At 39.0% G+C, this 16,924-nt stretch overlaps 1 protein-coding gene across 1 annotated transcript; it reads right to left on the bottom strand.

The window, feature by feature from the left end:
- Window positions 1-2,092: 2,092 nt before the first annotated feature.
- On the bottom strand, window positions 2,093-16,857 carry Acad8 (acyl-CoA dehydrogenase family member 8). Its single transcript, XM_027945509.3, has 11 exons — window positions 16,669-16,857; window positions 12,526-12,626; window positions 11,919-12,088; window positions 11,190-11,299; window positions 10,695-10,771; window positions 10,218-10,355; window positions 6,163-6,298; window positions 5,637-5,734; window positions 5,125-5,277; window positions 4,675-4,777; window positions 2,093-2,915 (listed from the first exon to the last, which is right to left on the bottom strand). Exons 1-11 carry the CDS (start codon window positions 16,769-16,771, stop codon window positions 2,863-2,865), a joined length of 1,242 nt encoding a protein of 413 aa, XP_027801310.1. The 5' UTR covers window positions 16,772-16,857; the 3' UTR covers window positions 2,093-2,862.
- Between the last annotated feature and the right edge of the window lie 67 nt (window positions 16,858-16,924).

Below are 16,924 nucleotides of genomic sequence, written 5' to 3'. Positions count from 1 at the left end.
CCAGCTAGCCTAGGAAGTAGAAACTTTTTTATTACCTTCAATTTACATAGGAGGAAATAAACTAAAGAGAGGGCTATTAAGTCACAGTTAATGGCAAATGCAGTCTGAATCCAGAATCATTTCGGCACATACCAGCAACACTGGAAGTTGCTGTTTACAACAGAGCTTACTCAATTCAAGCAATTTAACACAAGTATCTCCTGAGTGCCTACTCTGTGCAGGTTATCCTTGTGAAAATCACAATAAAGAGATAATTCACGGCAAAGCACTTTGGAGCAATCTTTGTATTTTCAATGTAAAAGAATAACCAGTAAATGCATATTTCTAATTTATCAAATCTAAAAGGATGAAAAGAAAAATTTTACAGGAGAGCTAAATATTTTTCTCTTAGGTAAAAAAAAAATGTACGTGTGTGTGTGTGTGTGTGTGTTGTGTGTGTGTGTGTATAAATTGAGGCATTTACATTTCCCCCACAAGTGTAATATTATAATGGGAGATAAATCATTATACTATGATAATTATAATGGGTGAAAAGTCATCAAGGCATCCTTGGAAACCCAATTCAGCCCTAGGCCATCATCATAAGATATAAGATATTTCCTGTCCAGAACATTCTATGCATGTCTTTATTCTTGCCACTACATACTGAAACTGTTTCTTACTTACCAGCCTTCCCAGTCCATAGGTCTGTCCAAACTAAGTTGTACTGATTATCTGCATACATCCTTCATCTTTTATACCACCCGATATATAGGTTTTCCTGAAATCTCTGAATAACACCTGAGGGTGACAGAAATATACTTTTACCTCAAGTGCTGGGGATAGAATCTCATTCTTACATGCTAGACAAGTGTTCTATCACTGAGCTACATCCCCAGCCCAAAGATATGTATTTTTAATAATTGTAACTTTGACAAAATCTTAAGGTGAATAGATATTAACAACAGTTTTTGCTTTGAGTCAGAATAGAAGTCTTTCAGAATTAGAATGCCAGAAGTCTGATTATTATGGATGTTTTCAAGTTCCACAATGGACATTCTACATACTGCTCTATATTTGCTCCCATATATTCTTCCCTTTTATCTTTCAAGTCATATCCAAGCACTGGCTCAAACTCTTATTATATCTTGACTATTTCAAGAACTAATGGACTAGGTATGTCTCACACTCTGTCTTTCCCCACTCATATACATCTGGCATATGCATTCCAGAATAGTATTATGAATGAATTAAACTAATCTTATTCAGTAAAAACTTTCCATTGTTCTCCCTTGCCTACCATATAAAAACTCCACTCTTGGATTTCACTATTTGTCATCCAGATTCTGTATATGTATATGTATATATATTGTGTGTGTGCATGTGTGCGCATATATATATAATTTTTATTTAAAAAAATTTTTTTTTCCTGTCCTATGCTAAGCCCAAATCACAGTAAGCAAAAGTGTCAACAGCTCCCACACAAACCCTGTACTTTTCTTGTTCTTGGCTCTTTCCTCTCTGAAACTTATTTTTTTCTTTTTTGCGGTGGGGTGGGGTGGGGTACTGAACCCAGGAGTGCTATACCACTGAACTACATTCCCAGATTTATTTTGAGTCAGGTTCATACTAAGTTGCTTAGAGCCCTTTTTAAGTTGCTGTAGCCAGACTTGAACTTGTGATCCTCCTGCTTCAGCCTCTCAAGTTGTTGGAATTACAGGCATGTAGTACCATACCCGGCTCTACCACCACACTAATTTTCTTGATGCATTCAAAGGAGAATATATTTGTTGTAGCAACAGATGCATATTTTGTTTTCTATTACCTTGCATATTTTTTTTTCCTACAGAGATGAGGATTTGGAATAATATAATGATCAATATAATAACAGGGTTTCCTAAAAAGTCCTTATCTTTAAATCTACTTTCAAACTTCATAAGCAATAATTAGTTTGCAATTATTAATAATTTAAAAGACAGTAATTGGCCTATGATTTTTTGATATTATTCCAAAATGCAGTTAAATTTTTAATCAAATACAATAAAAATCTTAAAAATAGTTGTAAAGAAAAATAAATAAAACTAGGAAAAAACCCAACATTAGTACAATTGGAGACAGTACAGAAAGGAATAAATTTTATTGATCAATGTAAGGATTAAAAATATTTAAAAAGAGAAGCAGTTCCAAAAAAAGGAAATGAAACTCAGAAAAAAATATACTCAAAGTTCTTCTCAGGAAGTGTTACAGAAATTCTGAATACTATTCTTAGATGATAGATAAAAGAAAAAGAAAAACCAAATATTCAAAATTCCAAACAATCTCAGCCCTTGATATTCAGGGCATCCAAAAGAAGAGACACACCCTAAATCATAGCTTAGGAATAGCTTCTCAAATATTCACTTTACCATGATTACATTCAGATGAGTGCTATCCAAGAGCTATGGTACACAAAAGTAAAGACAGGAGGGAATTTTCTCTCTCTTTCCTTCCCCACACCTTTGCCCTATAGTCTGGAAAAGCCTCAGTGGATCTACCCAGGCCCCTAGTAAAAGGATCCAGTGAACCAGCAAATTGCAGACAAATCAAGACAATGCAGATCTAGAACAAGACTTTGGTTCAGAATATTCACTGGTTATCTTTCTGGCATTAGGAAAATAAGGTGGCAGGTCTTCTTGTGATATTTCTCATCAGACCAGCTCTTCCAGTTCTACTGAGGACCCTGCTCCAGTCTAAGAGCCAACACTGCTATCAACACATATGCAAGAGCTCAACATTTCAATCTAATCCACAATTCATCTAGCACCAAAGGGCCCACAATGGAAACACTCTACACTGACTGCAGTTGCACACTGACCCCCCATGCCAGAATATCAAGTGTGGGTGCTATTCCTGAAGGAGGCTTCGAGAGATTAGCATCCTCATCACTTCATTGCTACCTGCAAGACAAGAGAATAAAGGAAGGATTTAGTAGCAGCAGAGTAGTGGTGGACTTAAATTAGAATCATTTCTATCCCTAGGAGGGATGAGGTTATCATTAATTTCTCTCCAAAATTCAAAGAAATGACAAAAAATGAGAAATAATATTTACTTTTCAAAATACCTCTTCTGATGATAAAAATGCTTGTATCAAATTTCAAAAGGTAGAATAAAAATAGTATTCTAATTTTTAAAAAGTACCTATGAAAGCATATGAAAAGTTCATAAAAAGATATACCAAAACACTAACTCTAGATGTAGAAATACAAGTGATCTTTTCCATTTTATTTTCACATATCTTATAAATTTTCAACAATAAACACACACTTCTTTAGTAATCAGAAAAAGGAGCTTTAAAAGGAAACATTTTCCCTGAAAGGAGGGGTCAATTGTTTGCTTCACTTTTAGCAATGGCCTTTAATGCAAAGAGAAATAAAAATTCTCTTGAGTAATGAATATACACAATCTCCAAGTGAAATCTAAAATTTTGGATTTAGTCAATAATTCATGGCAAAAGTGATAAAGTAAACTGTGCTCTAATTTTTCTATAAGTAGATGACCTGATATAAATGGTATTTGTTTTTTCCCACTTAAAATAGCAGGATTAAAAGACAGAATGAAAGTAAATTTTTGCATACTCATAAAACTCTAGTGAATGTAATTTTAGAACTAGGGACTGTGTTCAGTAAGCATATGCTAGAGATAGGTGGGTAGTAAAAAGTGGCAGGCTAACCTTTAGAATCCTATAGTTTAGACATAACATCAGAGCAGTAGGGTTCATTGTAGTTTCCTCAATAGGAACAGCAGCCACATTTGAAAACTTGTTAGAAATGTCAATTTTAGGCCCAAGCTAAACCCACTAGAGCAGACACTCTGGGGTTAGAGCCCAGCAACCTGTTTTTAAAAAGTCCTCCAGAGGATCTGGTGCCTGCTCAGGTTTGTGAAAGATGCTCTGAAAGAATCAAGGGTGCTAGTGCTCATAGGCTTCTCCTAGGTCATAATTAAAGCAACTCGCACACTGTTTTGCTGAAAGTCACTTATAGAGCCTCATCTACTTTTCCTACAGTATGACAGCCCCAGTTACCTAGCTGCAATAAGAGCCCTATCGCTTTAGGACTTATACAGCAGTTGTAGAGTGGAGAAAACCATGCTCTAAGCCTGACTCCACCAGCTTACATGTTCTCCAGAGAGAAAGTCTGTGGCTACCAAGAAGATACCCATATACTGACAATTTATTTTAATGAAAAATTCACTGCCAAATTTGATACACACATCTTTCAGATCATGTGACATTCAATTTGTAGAGTTGCTGGTGATCACACTGGTTCACATATGCTTGTAAATTATTGTAAAGAGTTCTGGGATCCCTGAGGACCACATCCTTTATAATAGTAAAGAGGAGCCACTGATATAGTTTTCAATGGGATTTCTCATATGCTATCTCAGTTTGAACCTTCTCTCAAATCTACAAAGAAAAAAAGGGAAGCGGAGTGATCTGATGTCTTACCCATGGAGACAAAACATCTGCTGTCTCCCAGGCTAGTGCCCTTTCTAATGCACAAACAAGTCACTTCCAAAGCAGGATTGAGGAAAGGAAGGAAGAAGAAATCCAAAAGACAAGGCCTGATGGGAACCTGAGAACTAGTCAGTATAAAGTCTAGAAAGCACTGATCCTATTACAATTCTGAAAGGAAGAGAATAACCTTCTGCAATTTTTACCTTCTAGGATTTGGTGAACCCTGGAGTCCCGCATATACTGCTGAACAGCATAATCCTTCAAGTAGCCGTAGCCTCCATGCATCTGTAAAGCTTGGTTGCAGATCTGCAGGGACCAGAACCAGCTGTCTTTGATTCCAGGAAGACTGAGGAATAGCTGGCTTCCCTACCCACCCTAGTCCCCAATATGGCAGCCTGCAGTAAACTCATAAGAGGAAGAACAACCCACAGCTAACCACCCATACCCAAAAAGGGGCTCTGTAGAGACAGAGACAACAAGGAAATCCACATATTGAATTTGTCAGTTCTCAATAATCAAAACTCGCAAAACTCTTTGACTTTTTTATTTATTTATCACGTGTGGGGAAGAAACTGCCCACAACATTCAACATTCCTGTGCCTAGTAAGTACTCCCTGTTCCATCCCAAGAGGGCCAGATGGCCTTTCACTTACTGCAAAGCATTCATCTGTTGCAAAGAACTTGGCCATGGAGCAGAGAGCCACTGCATCTTCCCGCTCCTCCTCCAGAGCAACTGCGGCAGTACGGACAAGCAGCCGCGAGGCAACCAGCCTTGTTGCCATATTTGCTAACTGGAATTGCAGAAACTATAGCAATAGCAAAGAAGAGAACCAGACAAGATAGAGGGGCTTAGATGGGCACCTGATCTGTGACCCTTGATAAGACATCTCTAATTAGGTGCCTTTTCTAAATAATTAGATGTTTCAAAGTCTCCTACCTCCTCTATGAAAACTTACTGTTTAACAAGGTCTGTGTCTACTTTTGCTTGCCCTGCATTTTGGTACTACTGTCTCCTAAACAGGATCCTTGGTAACAAAAATGCCAAGTTCTGGTTAAGATAGTTTCTGGCTCCATGAGGTAATCATGGCCTCCCTCTCCTACAGAATGTGGGCCCTAGAATGGTTCAAAAGAGTGGAAGGAAATGCAAAATCACCTGGGACCTTACCTGGCTATTGGCCAGAGGTGCTCCAAACTGCTTCCGGACTTTCAGGTGATCTCGAGTGAGGATGACTGAAGCATGAGCAGCCCCCAGAGAGCAGGAAGCTGGAGGAAGTAGTGAGAAAGTTCCAACTGAGCCTAAGTACAATGCTGCTGGCCCAGGTCTTCACCCTGCTCCACATTTTCTTTTCCTTGCCTTCAGAAATACCAAGGTACCACAAGAAATCAAACATGCTCAGAAGTATGTAGGCAAGGCAAACTTTACTTCTGCCAGAAGGGCATGTTATCCAGCCTGGCTAGCAAACATACCTGGGCTGGCAATCCACTTGCTTTTATCCCTAATGCAGTGCTCCCTCTTGCCCTCATAAGAAGAGCTTAGGGTCACGATCTACTTGATTGGCTAATTTTAAAATTGGGGTAGACAAAGGGAAGGGCTAGAGTTAAAACGGCTTTGATTGGATCATTCATCCCCAATAAGGCTAAATACTATATTCTGAAAATGGACCACCAAACTTTCTGTTTCTCACTCTCACCAATGTTGATCCGTCCTCCGTTCAGTCCTTTCATGGCCATAAGGAAGCCCTGCCCTTCATTCCCAATTCTGTTGGCCACAGGGACAGCACAGTCTTCGAAAATCACGGCACGAGTTGGCTGGGAGTTCCATCCCACCTGGCAAAAATCAAGGACTAGGTGGCTGCCCAACAATCCACCACATAGGATGGGCCTCCCTGTAGACAGAAGCCTGCGAAGCATGGGGTCCAGCACCCTGAGACTTAGACCATGAGAATGTAAAATGAGGAAAAAGAAAAAGTTCAGATTTAAAGGCCTGTCAACACTCAAAAAGATGCTTATTTCAGCAAAACATTTTTTTACTATATTAAAAAGAATCAACTTTTTAATGTCTACCCTGCTACACTACCATCTCCACAAACACTCTCATAACTTCTCGTAGGATCAGGACAGGATTTGTCCTCAGTTTTGGTGTCTCCGTGAATATGCTCTTTTATAAAAACAGACTACGTTTATTTGGACAAGTTTATTTTACTTTTAAAGACCTTAATAACAGTCATATTTCTTTTAGAAGTTTAGTGTTCCTGAAAGATACTAAAATTAGAGGGAAGAATACCATGCACTGTATTGGCAATCCCTGGTCTAGCATTTAGCTGCAGAGAAATCATGTAATGTCCTGGCATCAGCTCGTGAGAGCCTGGACTTTTTTCTTAACCTAGCATTCTGTGATATCACAGTGGTGGCTTAACACCAGTCACGATGAAGTATTTATATCACAGGAATCAGCAAAAACTACAAATATGAATTGCCTTTTGTTTTTCCCAGAGAGTTGGTTTACTAGGGTATCACTGGATATGTGAGTCATAAGCCCAGAGCAAATTTTGAATACTTGTCCATGTCATGCAACTACTAAGTTTCATTTTTCATTTTTTGGACAAATTACTTGATTTTTCCCATGGAAAATATAGAAGTTGGACTAGAAAGTCAACAGAACCTCTTTCTTCAAACCAAATCTCATTCAGATATTTCACATATAAATAAGACCCTTGGGCTGTGGTTGTGGCTCAGAGGTAGAGCGCTTGCCTAGCATGCGTGAGGCACTAGGTTCAATCCTCAGCACCACATAAAAATAAAATGAAGATATTGTGTCTACCTAAAACTAAAGCAAATAAATATTAAAAATAAATAAATAAATAATAATACTACTACTCAATCTCCTTCATCTCCTCAACTAGGTACTCCAAGACTTCAACTTTGAGGCTTAATGAGGCAGATTATGAAAACCATATGCCATATAAAATACCCAGGTTCCTTTCTGTCTCTGAAAACACAATTGGTTTTATCTCATTTCCTCATTTAAAAACATTCAGCTCTCTTTAGTTGATAAGATAAACATTTTACATTAGATTGTTGTCATTTTCCTAAGCCTTATGAAGGTCTTCTAATATTTGGGGCTATCCTCTTCTTATCTCTACTTCAACAGCTGGCCTGTATCTGTGCTTTTGGGTTTTCATAATTCATCTCCTTCTACTGGGACTTCTCTTTATTCCCAACCACCATCAAAGCTTAGCTTAAAGGAAGGTTTCTGGGGCTTCCTAGTCACCCAAATCATCACTAAGCTTGCTTTCTTTAAGCTCCTTTGAAACCTTCTAATACTGACTGAAATGTACTTTATCTCCTTGAACAGAATAGAAATACCTAAAGGAAATAACCTAACAAAAAGGTTAATGGTAACCACCTATATAATCCTAGCTGCTTGGGCTGAGGCAAAAGGATTACAAATTCAAGGTCAGTCTTGGCAACTGACCATGTCTCAAAATAAAAAAATAAAAAGGGCTGAGGATGTAGCTCAGTGATAAAACACCTCTGGGTTCAATTCCCAGTAACGGAGGAAAAAAAAAAAAAAGAATGTAACAGAAAGTTCTGACCTAAGAATATCTAATTACTAAAGAAGCCATAAAATAGCTGCTACCTCTTAACTCCTTACAGTGAAAAGATCTACCTTCTTCTCCGATGCATACAGCAATCCTCTTCTAATCCTATCAGTCCCAGGAAAGTAGCAGCTAGTGAGGACAGATAATTCCACTCTACATTTTTGGAGAACCCTGAATACGTGGACCATTAGTTACTACCACAGACCAATCCTGCTCAAACTTGACTCCTCTTGTGTATATTATCTTATTACCCTCTTACAAAAATTCTCTCATCCACTCCTCCACGATAAAACTACATAAGACCTCAAAATAATTAAGTCTAAGATAAAGCTAATCTTTATTGCTCTTTCATCAAATTAATGCAAAACTATCAAATTAAGTTCAAAACTATCAGCAATACAGTGTGTTAAATATGCTAAGTGAAATCATGTTTTTGTAGGAAAGATTAACAAGAAGCAAAGAAAGAGAAAGGCCTGTTGCTTAGGCCACCAAAACAGCTCAAAGAACAATGGGGAGCTGAATACCTTCTTATCCTGGCCCACCATACTTTGATTACATCTCCAACTTCATCTGCATCATCCTTTTCATACTCACTACACTCCGGCCTTACCAATTTTTTCTTTTTTGTTCCTTCAAGTAGGCTAATCTTATTCCTAACTCAAGCCCTTTGTATCTGCTATTGCCACTGCCCAGAATTCTTCTCAGAGATGGTCCTTCTAATACTTGAGATCTCATCTTTAATGTTATGGCCTCAAAGAGTTTGTCCCTGTGTAATAAAGCTCTTCCTCGGTTAGGGTGGGGTCACTCTGTTGTATTTCCTTCAAAATGTTTAGCACTAAATTAGGAAAGTACCTCATTTGTGTGATTGGTACTTACTTAAATGTAAATTTCACAGGGCAAAACATGTCTGTCTTGCTTACTGAGGTACTCCTATTAGTTAGAAGAAGACACACAATGGGTACACACGAGTTGTCTAATGAAAGAAGTCCTTTTTAATTTCCTATTTATACTTAAAAATATATAACGCAAAACTAATTAAAAAAACGATAAAAAATATGTATGCTTAAAGGTGACCAGCACATAAATGAAGGGGTAATAAGATACACTCTTTGCTTATTGAACTTCTCTGTAAATTTTTTCAAAGTACTAAACTTGTTAGTTTGGTGTTCTGCCAACATACAGCACAAATATTGCATGGATACTACTAATCATCACTATCTTTATAAGCACAAATATCTGAGAATCAGTATAACTTGATTATGTAGAACTATATCAGACTATATAAAACAGACATTTCTAGGACTGAGAAATTCTATAGCTACATAACTTATATATCATATATATAATGTAAAGAGTTTATATAGAAATAGGTTTTATAATAGGTATCTAGCCAATGCCTGTTATGCTACAAAAGGCAGGGGGTTAATGCTCATAACTTTTGACAGTTACAAAGGGTTAAGAAAGGATCCTGCAGGAAAATATGGAAACCCTAGAAGAAGTGAGAGAGAAGTATATTCAGGGACCATTTCATTAACTAACATCTCCCCAAAAGTCCTAACAAAAATAGTACCAACTGGAGTTAGAGAAGCTGTTTTTGACAACCTAGGCTAAAGAATTTGAATAGATCTGACCTTTAGAGTTGTCTTATCACAAGACCTCTGTTCATGGCCTGGCTATAAAGTTTCTTAATCCTAGGAGTACCTTATTTTTCAAAGTACCTATGGAAACATTGTCCTTAGAATACCCAAAATCTCTTCAATGAGTTTCACTTTATTTAAATAAGAAAAGTGGCCCATATGCTTTTCATTTCTAAGATTTTTATTCAACATTAGATCCTCCACAAACAGCAGCAAAAGAGCTGGATAAGAAATATAAGCCAAAAGCACAGGCAGGAGAGGTGATGGGATGTTAATAGGCTAGCTTGTAACTAATTGACAAATGTCACTTTCCCCAGAAACTTAAATGTTTTTTTTAAAAATGCCCTATTCTATTTTATATGCCCCTGTCAAAATTCTAATAGAAGCAACTGCTTCAAAGGCAAGTTACCAAGTAGGTGAATCTATTTCATAAAATAAGGCAGAGGTTCATCTGGCAGGTGATGGAGCCTCATAATTTGAATTGCTTCCTGTCCAATAACCACGCACCTTTTTCTCCTTCTTGCCAAAGCTGAGGCCAGGGGTCCCTTTCTCAACAACCATGCATGAGATGCCCTTTGGGCCTGATCCTCCAGTTCGGCACATGACTATGTAGATGTCAGATTCACCACCTCCACTGATGAAGGCCTGTGGGATTGGAGAAGGGGGAGAATTGGGATCAGGGGATACAAGAGTTCTGAATCTAACATCCGGGAAACAACGTGAGTCCTCCCAAAAATAGAACACACAGGTATGGCACAGAGACTGAGGAGGGATTTAGTTGAAAAGAATATGAAAAGGAGAAAGAAAAAGGAATGAAATCATCTGGAATTTGATAGGAAGCAGCAAACAGTGAAGGTGAAGAAAGAGAAATGTGTCAAAGTTTATCTATCCAACATGTAAAAATGCATGGGAATATTAACTCATAGACTCAGAAACTAGAGGATATCAGGAGCAAGTTGCTCTAGGAGGACAGCATGCTGGTACCTTGGAGCCATTGAGGATGTAATGATCTCCTTGTCGTTTAGCTGAAGTCAAGAGGGATGCAGCATCACTTCCACTTCCTAGGCAAGATCAAAAGGGGATGATAAAGTCTGTGAAATCAAGGGGCCCAGCATGGTTCCATATCCTGGTAAACCATCCTGAGAGAGAAACAGCTCAGCATGCACTACTTTAAAGTTCAGATGGCCAAAGGAATTTTCTGTTCTTGGTGAAAACTGCTTCCACCAAGCAGACTACTTCACCTCTCCCAACACTCTAGCTTGCAGTTAACCTTTTGCAAGAAGGTTCTGGTCTGCAGCAGGAGGGAATCTGACCAAAAGGCCACTAGGTCCTGTGACTTCAGGTTACAGGCTCTTATTATTCCATGGCCAAACTGCTTTGTAAACAGTGGTTATGTATGTCAATGGGAAAGGAATGTTCAGTGACTACACGAGTCATATCACTCCCAGTTAGTTCTCGCTTGTGGGATGGCAAACTCACCTGGTTCAGTGAGGCAGTAGGAAGCAAATTTCTCCATGGTACAGAGCGGTGGGCAAAATCTGTGCCTCTGTTCATCACTTCCAAAGCTATCAATCATCCAGGCACACATGCTGAATGATATATAAGAAAAGACATTGATGGAAATAAAGACAGAAAAGAAAAGGAAATGGAATAGGGAGAACAAAGAGCAACGAAACAGAGTTAAGCAGAAGAAAGATGGGAAACGAAAAGTCATAACTGAGAAGAATCAAATTTAAAACTAAAGGACTAGATTTAAACATATTCTTGGAATATGTACTACTCAAAGATAACCAGGAACAAGATATTTCTCACCTGGATGTGGACACTACATCTAATTAAGTTAAATAAGCCTCTAAAAATCAATCCCATGTACTTCCTATAAAATAATACAGATGAAACTTCAAATTCCTGGAAGTTTCATCTGTAGATTGAAGAAAAGGGTGATAGGACTTGACCACTCTACTGGAGAAGTCTGCTGGTACCAACTTAAACTAGGATTGGAGGGGGCTGGAAGACCTGATACTCTGAGCAATGAAAAAGATAACAGAATCAAGTCCAACAGGAAGTAACAGACCTAGTGTGAACTACTAACAATCTAGTTACTTAAGAGCAATCCACCTACATGATCAATCTTTTCCTTATAAATTTGAAATTCCCCAGTCAATTCACATGAATACCTCACTTTGCTTTCCCAGATTGGGCACTCACTTGTGGATGCTTATGTAGGCTGTGGTGCTGGTGCAGCCTGTAGCCAAGGCTTCAAAGATGACAGAGGTATCAAGCCTTGACAGTCCAGACCCACCGACGTCTGTGCGGACATAGACCCCCCCAAAGCCTAGCTGGGCTGCCTTCCGCATCACACCCACAGGGAACACCTCCTACATACAGAAAAAGAGAGCAGGGTCATCAGTAACTGATTCAGAGATGGACTCTCCTTTAGAGGGTATTATGATGAGGTGATCAGGATGTTTGCATTTGGGAGAGTATAGGGCTTCTTTTAATATGTGTCTGTCATCCTACAATAGTATAGGTTAATGTGTGTCCTCTAAGAATTGTTTTCTTAGGATTAACAAGTTTTCCTTTTTAATTATCTATAGAACTGCCTTAGTTTTAAGTATTTGATCAATAAGAAAGGAAAAAAGGTATCTACAAAATGATCAGATACCGTCTGTGAAAGAAATCACCTATTACCAATCCTCTTACTTGCACTAAAAGCTGGTAACAGACACTGAGCATTTAGGATCATAAGGAGCTGAAGTTAAAGGTTGCTAATGTGGCACATGTTGAAACATCTAGTCATAAGGAAAACTCCTACCTTCTGGTCCCACTCTGCCATATTTGGAGCCATCTCCCGGGCAGCAAAGTCAAAGGCCACTTTCTGAAATTCTTTCTGTTCCTCATTTAGTCCCATGGAAGCTGTCGGCAGAATTGCACACATTCAATTCTAGGACAGGAGTCAGAGAATAGAATCAACAATAAGAAGCACTATGAGGCCGAAAACAGTAAACTTTTTGTAGCAATTTCCATACATAGTAGAGCCTTCAACAGCAAGATAATCATATCATTCATCACTAATCCGTTTCCCTGTTGACTCAGATCAACCTAAGACAGTATATAATAGCTTTCCAGACATCTTTTAACTTAGTCACTCAGTTAAATACATTTGCAGACCTAAAAGAGCTGGAAGCCACAGTGAAAGAAATAGGATAGAAATAGGATGCAAACAATGTCAGAGTGGGAAAAAATTATGAATAAAGACACTGACTGAGCACACATCACCATTTTCTTCCTTCTTTACTCCAAATGGATCGGCTGACTTTATTTACCTACTACCTACCTACCTGTAAAAAATCTTCTTTATTTCTTCCTCATAAATCCACTGAAAGAAATGAAGAACTGGGTGCAGTGGCACACAACTGAAATCCCAGTGGACTTGGGAAGCTAAGGCAGGAGTATTGCAAATTCCAGGCCAGTCTCAATAAGTTTGAGGCCAACTTGGTCAACTTAGTAAGACCATCTCAAAATAGAAATTAAAAAGAGCTAGGGATGTAGCTCAGTGGTAAAGTAACCCTGAGTTCAATTCCCAGAACTTTACACCACTGCCCCCCACCCCCCACCCCCAGAAATAAAATAAAAGGAAAAAAATAAGGGTTTGGGGATGTAGCCCAGTGGTAGAGCACTTGCCTAGCATGCATGAGACCCCAGATTTGATCCCCAGCATGCTGGGGGGTGGGGGAGGGAATGGTGTACACTTAAAAAAAATTGGGGCTGGTGTTGTGGCTCAGTGGTAAAGCACTTGCCTAGCATGTCTGAGGCACTGAGTTCGATTCTCAGAACTGCATAAAAGTAAATAAAATTCCATTAACAACTTAAAAAATAGTTTTAAAATGTTTATTGAACATCTACTATATAACAGTTTCAGTGTTACAAAAATAAATATGGTTCATGGTTCAGTCACAAAATGGATAACATAATTAATGATAATGGAAACATTGTATAAAAAGAAGTACTACAGAATTTTAATTCTAGGCAAGGCACAACAGCACACAATGTAACCCCAGCAACTAGGGAGGCTGAGATAGGAGGATTGCAAGTTAGATGCCAGCCCTGGCAACTTAGACTGTTTCAAAACAAAACAATAAAGGGCTGAGGATATAGCTCAGTGGTTAAAGTGCCTCTGAGTTCAATCCCCAGTACAATAAGAAAAAAGAATTTTAATCTTAGCAAGAGTTCAATAAATATTAAGAAAACTTCATCTTCTTCTTTGACAGAGTAAATGGTTACTTCCTAAGATAAATAGTTCAAGCAACCAAAGGTTAAAGAAATAGATTTGAATTGTTTTCTAAGTAAACAATAGGGAAGAGTTTTAAATCATGTACATAAGTAAACACAATACAATAACACATTCTTTTTAGATAAACAACAAATAGTCAATTTTAGAAAAGGAAATGATCAATAAAAAGAGAGCACAACTTCGAGAAAAAAAAGAAAATCAAGTTAAAAATTAAATAACATGGGTTGGAGTTGTGGCTCAGTGGTAGAGTGCTTGCCTCGAATATGTGAGACACTGGGTTCGATTCTCAGCACCGCATATAAATAAAAAATAAAGGTCCATTGACAAGACAAGTAAAATGAATAAATAAAGTTTTTTTAAAAAATTAAATTACATACAGGAAAATATAGTGACGAAGTAAAAATAGATATATATGTGTGATATATATATATTATATATCTCCAGAAAAAAATACACTATAAAAACAAACAAAAGTCCTCATGAACTTTGCGAGAGTTACTGGGTAGAGTTTAAGGTATCAGCGCACGCAATGCACACATACACATAAATGGTAAAGCTACACAGAAAAACAGACCAAATGAGATAAGGAAAGGCTTTATAGTATAGCAACTCAGGGTAAGCAAAAGGTAAAACCCCCACAAATCTTTAATGACAGGAATCTATAGTAGTTACCCTACTATAAAATGAGTGATTGAATTAGATATTAAGCAAATTTCCTCACCTAAGATATGAAGAAATAATATTCAATAACTAAATAAACTTTACTTTTAACATTAAAATATGCAATAAACAATCAGATATATGTATTAACATTAAAATATGCAATAAAATAATCAAATGCAGTTAGCTGCATTTTAAAATTTATTTTTATTTTAATTTTTTGTGCAGTGCTGGGAAGCCAACTCACTCAGGGCCTTGAGTACGCTAGGCAAGCACTCTACTACTGGTCTATATCCCTAGGCTGTTAATTAGCTTGATGTACAAATATACAACTAGATGATTTCACACTTGACTAATTTAAAGATAATAATTTCTTTTAAAAAGGTGAAAAAGGGCTGGGGATGTAAATCAGTGGTAGAATGCTTGCATAGAAAGAGAGAGTACCTTGAGTTTGATCTCCAGTATCCTCCCCCCAAACACACACACAAAGTGAAAGAGCACCTTGAATGGCTGAAGTTTGCTGCTGGAAATACTCATATTTAGCTTATTGTTGTAAGACTAATTTCTTATTTGCTTTGTTATCAACCAGGGTGACCTTGTTTACCAAATTTAAGTGCTAGAAAAGGGCAGCACCTCTTGAAGGAGTTTTAAGACTTAAAAAGAGAACAGTATTTTATATGTTGTGTACCTTAGTGACAAATTTGTAGCTCTTTTGTCAATTAAGGAATTCGTTTGATAAAGAAACTTATCACTTATTTAAATTAGTAAATTATTTATTTTATTTATTTATTTTTTGAGAGAGAGAGAGAGAGAGAGAGAGAGAGAGAGAGAGAATTTTTTAATATTTATTTTTTTTAGTTTTCGGCGGAGACAACATCCCTTTTTTGTATGTGGGGCTGAGGATCAAACCCGGGCAGCACGCATGCCAGGCGAGCGCGCTACAGCCTGAGCCACATCCCAGCCCAAGTAAATTATTTAAAGAGAACCAAAAAAAAAAAGGTTAGATTGACAGAGAAGTGTCATAAATTGGTTGGGTATCCCTTACTTGACAGAGAAGTTACAATTGGGTATCACTTACTTGGGTGGCAATCATTCATCATATTTGGTTTATTCACCTGGTGCCTGAAGACATTCAAGATCTGTAATCCCTGTTAGAGATTACCAATTGCAATAACAGTCATTGTTCCTGTTTCAACAGCACGTGTTTTACTGCTACAGGTATTAAGTTTTGAAATCTACACAGGATGTACTACCTGGAGCTTTTATTTATCCATTGAGACAAGTACCCAGCTCTACATTCCCACTGCCTTTAGAACCTCTCAATGGTGATTTTGATTAAACAAACAAAAAAGCCACAAGTTCCTTTACTTCTCTAAGCACACAGAGTGACCTACAAAGTCTGGGGTGACAGGATGTAGACAGTGTGGGGGGCTGGTCCCAAAAAGACAAGAGGGAGCGGAGAGTGGTCTCTTTGGTCCTGGAATTATGGGACGCAGCAGGGACCTGATCAAGGTGAGGAAAGGGAATGGGAACCCGGCTGAGGGTGACCTGACAGGGTCCGGGGTCACGGGACAGGGCGGGAATGGATCTGGGCGTAACACAACTGAGGACGAGACAGGAGCTCAAGGGACCGAGTTGAGGTGGCAAGGTGGAGCTGGGAGTGGGTCAGGGAGTGACAGGACAAAGCGGGGAGCAGGTCCCGGGATAATAGACCTTGCGGAGGGCAGGTCCGAGAGTCACAGGATGGATTGGCGAGCCGGGGGCGGGCCCAGGAATTACAAGACGAATCGGGGAGCGAGTTCTGGGCGACTAAATAGTCCGTTAAGTGGGTCCTTGAGCGACGGGACGGAGCGGGGAGAAGGTGCAAGAGTCATAGAACAAAGCGGGGAGCGCGTCTGGGTCACGGGACCGAGCGGGGAGCGGCCCGGAGTGGGGAGACTGCCGATACTCGCCCGGGTTCCAGACACGGTGTCCAGCTCCCCCCTCGCCCAAGGCGAGCCTTACGGTCGATGCAGGAGGTCAAGCTCCGGTAGCCGCTGCTGGGGACCAGGAGACTATAACGCAACCGCCCGAGGCGCACCCCGAGGTTCCGGTATCCGCACCACATCGCCACTGCTCTTTCCTTAGCCAGAGCCAGTGAGCCCTAGAGCTCCACGACTTCTTTTCAGTAAGGATCTGCGGCAGGCGGCCTCTGCCCCCACTGCACCCTGGGAGTTGTAGTCCCTCAGAAGCCTTAGCAGCCGAGGTGTCAAGCAGAAAG

The sequence above is a fragment of the Marmota flaviventris genome, chromosome 9 (genome assembly GCF_047511675.1).
Source record: "Marmota flaviventris isolate mMarFla1 chromosome 9, mMarFla1.hap1, whole genome shotgun sequence".
Lineage (NCBI taxonomy): Eukaryota > Metazoa > Chordata > Mammalia > Rodentia > Sciuridae > Marmota > Marmota flaviventris.
The sequence above is the reverse complement of the archived record's forward strand: the minus strand, read 5'-3'. Positions and strand labels throughout refer to the sequence as shown.